At 33.9% G+C, this 2,125-nt stretch overlaps 1 protein-coding gene and 1 long non-coding RNA gene across 2 annotated transcripts in view; one reads left to right on the top strand and one right to left on the bottom strand.

The window, feature by feature from the left end:
- The window catches only part of LOC147469028 (uncharacterized), a 1,035-nt gene extending 627 nt beyond the window's left edge, over positions 1-408 (top strand). The window contains exon 2 of the long non-coding RNA XR_015192170.1: positions 1-408. This exon is cut by the window's left edge and continues 326 nt beyond it. This is a non-coding gene — a long non-coding RNA (uncharacterized LOC147469028).
- A 515-nt stretch (positions 409-923) lies between these two features.
- LOC122246937 (uncharacterized) lies at positions 924-1,922 on the bottom strand. The gene is made up of 2 exons (XM_043005782.2): positions 1,790-1,922; positions 924-1,700 (listed from the first exon to the last, which is right to left on the bottom strand). Exons 1-2 carry the CDS (start codon positions 1,820-1,822, stop codon positions 1,200-1,202), a joined length of 534 nt encoding a protein of 177 aa, XP_042861716.2. The 5' UTR covers positions 1,823-1,922; the 3' UTR covers positions 924-1,199.
- Positions 1,923-2,125: the final 203 nt, after the last annotated feature.

The raw sequence follows: 2,125 nt of genomic DNA on the forward strand, positions 1-2,125 counted from the left end.
AAAGGGGTAACCTCAGTAGATTACAATTCTGTTTTTTTTCTGAAAATAATTCTTATTTTACACTATTACATAACCTTTATACACTTTCCAAAAGGCTATCTAAACTAAATAATACAAAACATTAATTCACAAAAATACTCCTGATCAGATTATGCAGGAGAGACTTACATGAAATGAATGATACATAGTATTACTTACATGTATTGACAATATCCTCGGCCACACATAGAAGAAAAACATGTTTCAATTTCTTAGACGGATTTCGGTCATTAATCATTTCCATAAAATCCCGGTCACTACAGCCATACCTTTAAGCTTTGTTACGACAATTACTATTACTCATCAATCAATTGCACTTTTCATGGGTATTATTATACAATTACTTTATTTGACGAGTGTATGCAAGATGATGGAATAAAGCCGCCTGTTCGAATACATAATATAGGACTCTAATTGACAAGCACTCGTAGAGAGGGAAGAGTCCTTGAAGAGGGTAAAGAGTAAACTCACAAAGTAATATTTCTGTTGGTGCGACAGACGATAATTAAAGCTTTGTTATAAGCAATGTACAATCAAATGGGATTAGTGATAATTTCAAGAGAAACAGATTGTAAACAAAATCACATTATCATAGTGGCGACATTGTGCTACTGTGTATACGGAGCAGAAGAGAAAATCCGTCCAGGTTTTATGTCTCGTTGGTGACAGGTATTTAAGTGACATAAATATTGCCATCGAGATTTTGGTTGAGGCATCTTTTTCGTCATAATGTGAATGTTATATACATATAATATATAAATATAAATATATATATGTATATATGTACATATATTTATATATAATATATATTTATATACATACATAAACACACACACACACACACATATATATATATATATATATATATATATATATATATATATATATATATATATATATATATACATATACATAGTGCTGGGTCGTGTGGTATAGTTGGTTTAGTACTGGTCTCTTAGGCTGATACTTGAGAACAGTAGTGATTCGGCTTCGGGTCAGGGAGATGTTATACAGTTGTCATTTAAAGGCTGGCTCGCACACACACACATATATGTGTGTGTGTGTTTGTGCGTATGTGCGAGCTAAGTTATTGTGGTGCAATATCTTCACCATCACATGTACTTAAGAGTAACCATGAAATAATGTGTTTATCATAACTCTCACATTTGGTTGCAAGGGTGTTCATTCTTATCTATTATCTTATCTATTCTTATGACAGAGTCTGACGTTATGCCATAATCCCCCAAGGTTTTATTGTCCTCCATCGCACTGTTAGCCACCATGACACAATGGCTGCCAGGCGTTAAGGTTTGATCTTCGTTTTCTAACATTTCCTTCAACTCTTTAATGGTTGTTAGCCCACTGACAACCGTCTGAATCACCTTATTTGAAGGCGTTATCACATTGAGGGAAAACATGGCTACTCCTAAACTCATTATACGAGTTCTTTTATATACCACAGCCTCCGACTGTATGTTGTACGAAGCGAGCGTTCTTTCATCTTTCAGGTTTTCTCCATTGTAGACGACCAACTGTTGATCATGTTGTATGAATTCTCTGTCGAAAAGTTTTGCTTTTAGCTCTTTCACCGTATCTTCAGGTTTTACAGTCAGTGGGAATTTCTTTCCTGTCGAGGCAGACACAAAAATGACCATTGTGTCCTGTAAAACAAAATTGACACATTAGTTACATACAGAAATGAATATCGTTTTCAAGACGACAGGAGACTCTAACTGTGATAACTTCTTACCATTGTGTTTGTATTTGGCTGAAGATCTTCCATGTAAAAAAATAAATTGCAGAACAGAAATAAAAACCCCTTTTCATAAATCAGTGTTAACACTCCTGATGTATGATACCAACTAACTCTGGTCTTTGGTCGCGGGTTCTACATTGTCAATGACGTCATATTTCTGCCATTTTCTATTTACAGAATTAGAGAGAACGAGGTCTTTCAAATGATGAATAACTAACACAAATATAGAATACGTATGAATAGACTAAACAGTTTCAACTTATTCCGCACAGCATAAGAATAGGTAATGCACTAATAAAGCTTCAATTGACTTTTGAAAATTATTTTTAT

This window comes from Penaeus japonicus, unplaced genomic scaffold (assembly GCF_977035675.1).
Source record: "Penaeus japonicus unplaced genomic scaffold, GWHDUDI00000001_assembly GWHDUDI00000024, whole genome shotgun sequence".
In the NCBI taxonomy this organism is placed as follows: domain Eukaryota; kingdom Metazoa; phylum Arthropoda; class Malacostraca; order Decapoda; family Penaeidae; genus Penaeus; species Penaeus japonicus.

Coding starts and splice junctions, on each gene's coding strand:
- LOC122246937 (XM_043005782.2), bottom strand. CDS start 1,822: ATGGAAGATCTTCAGCCAAATACAAACACAATG. Junction 1,701..1,789: donor AGCCAAATACAAACACAATG/GTAAGAAGTTAT, acceptor TTTGTTTTACAG/GACACAATGGTCATTTTTGT.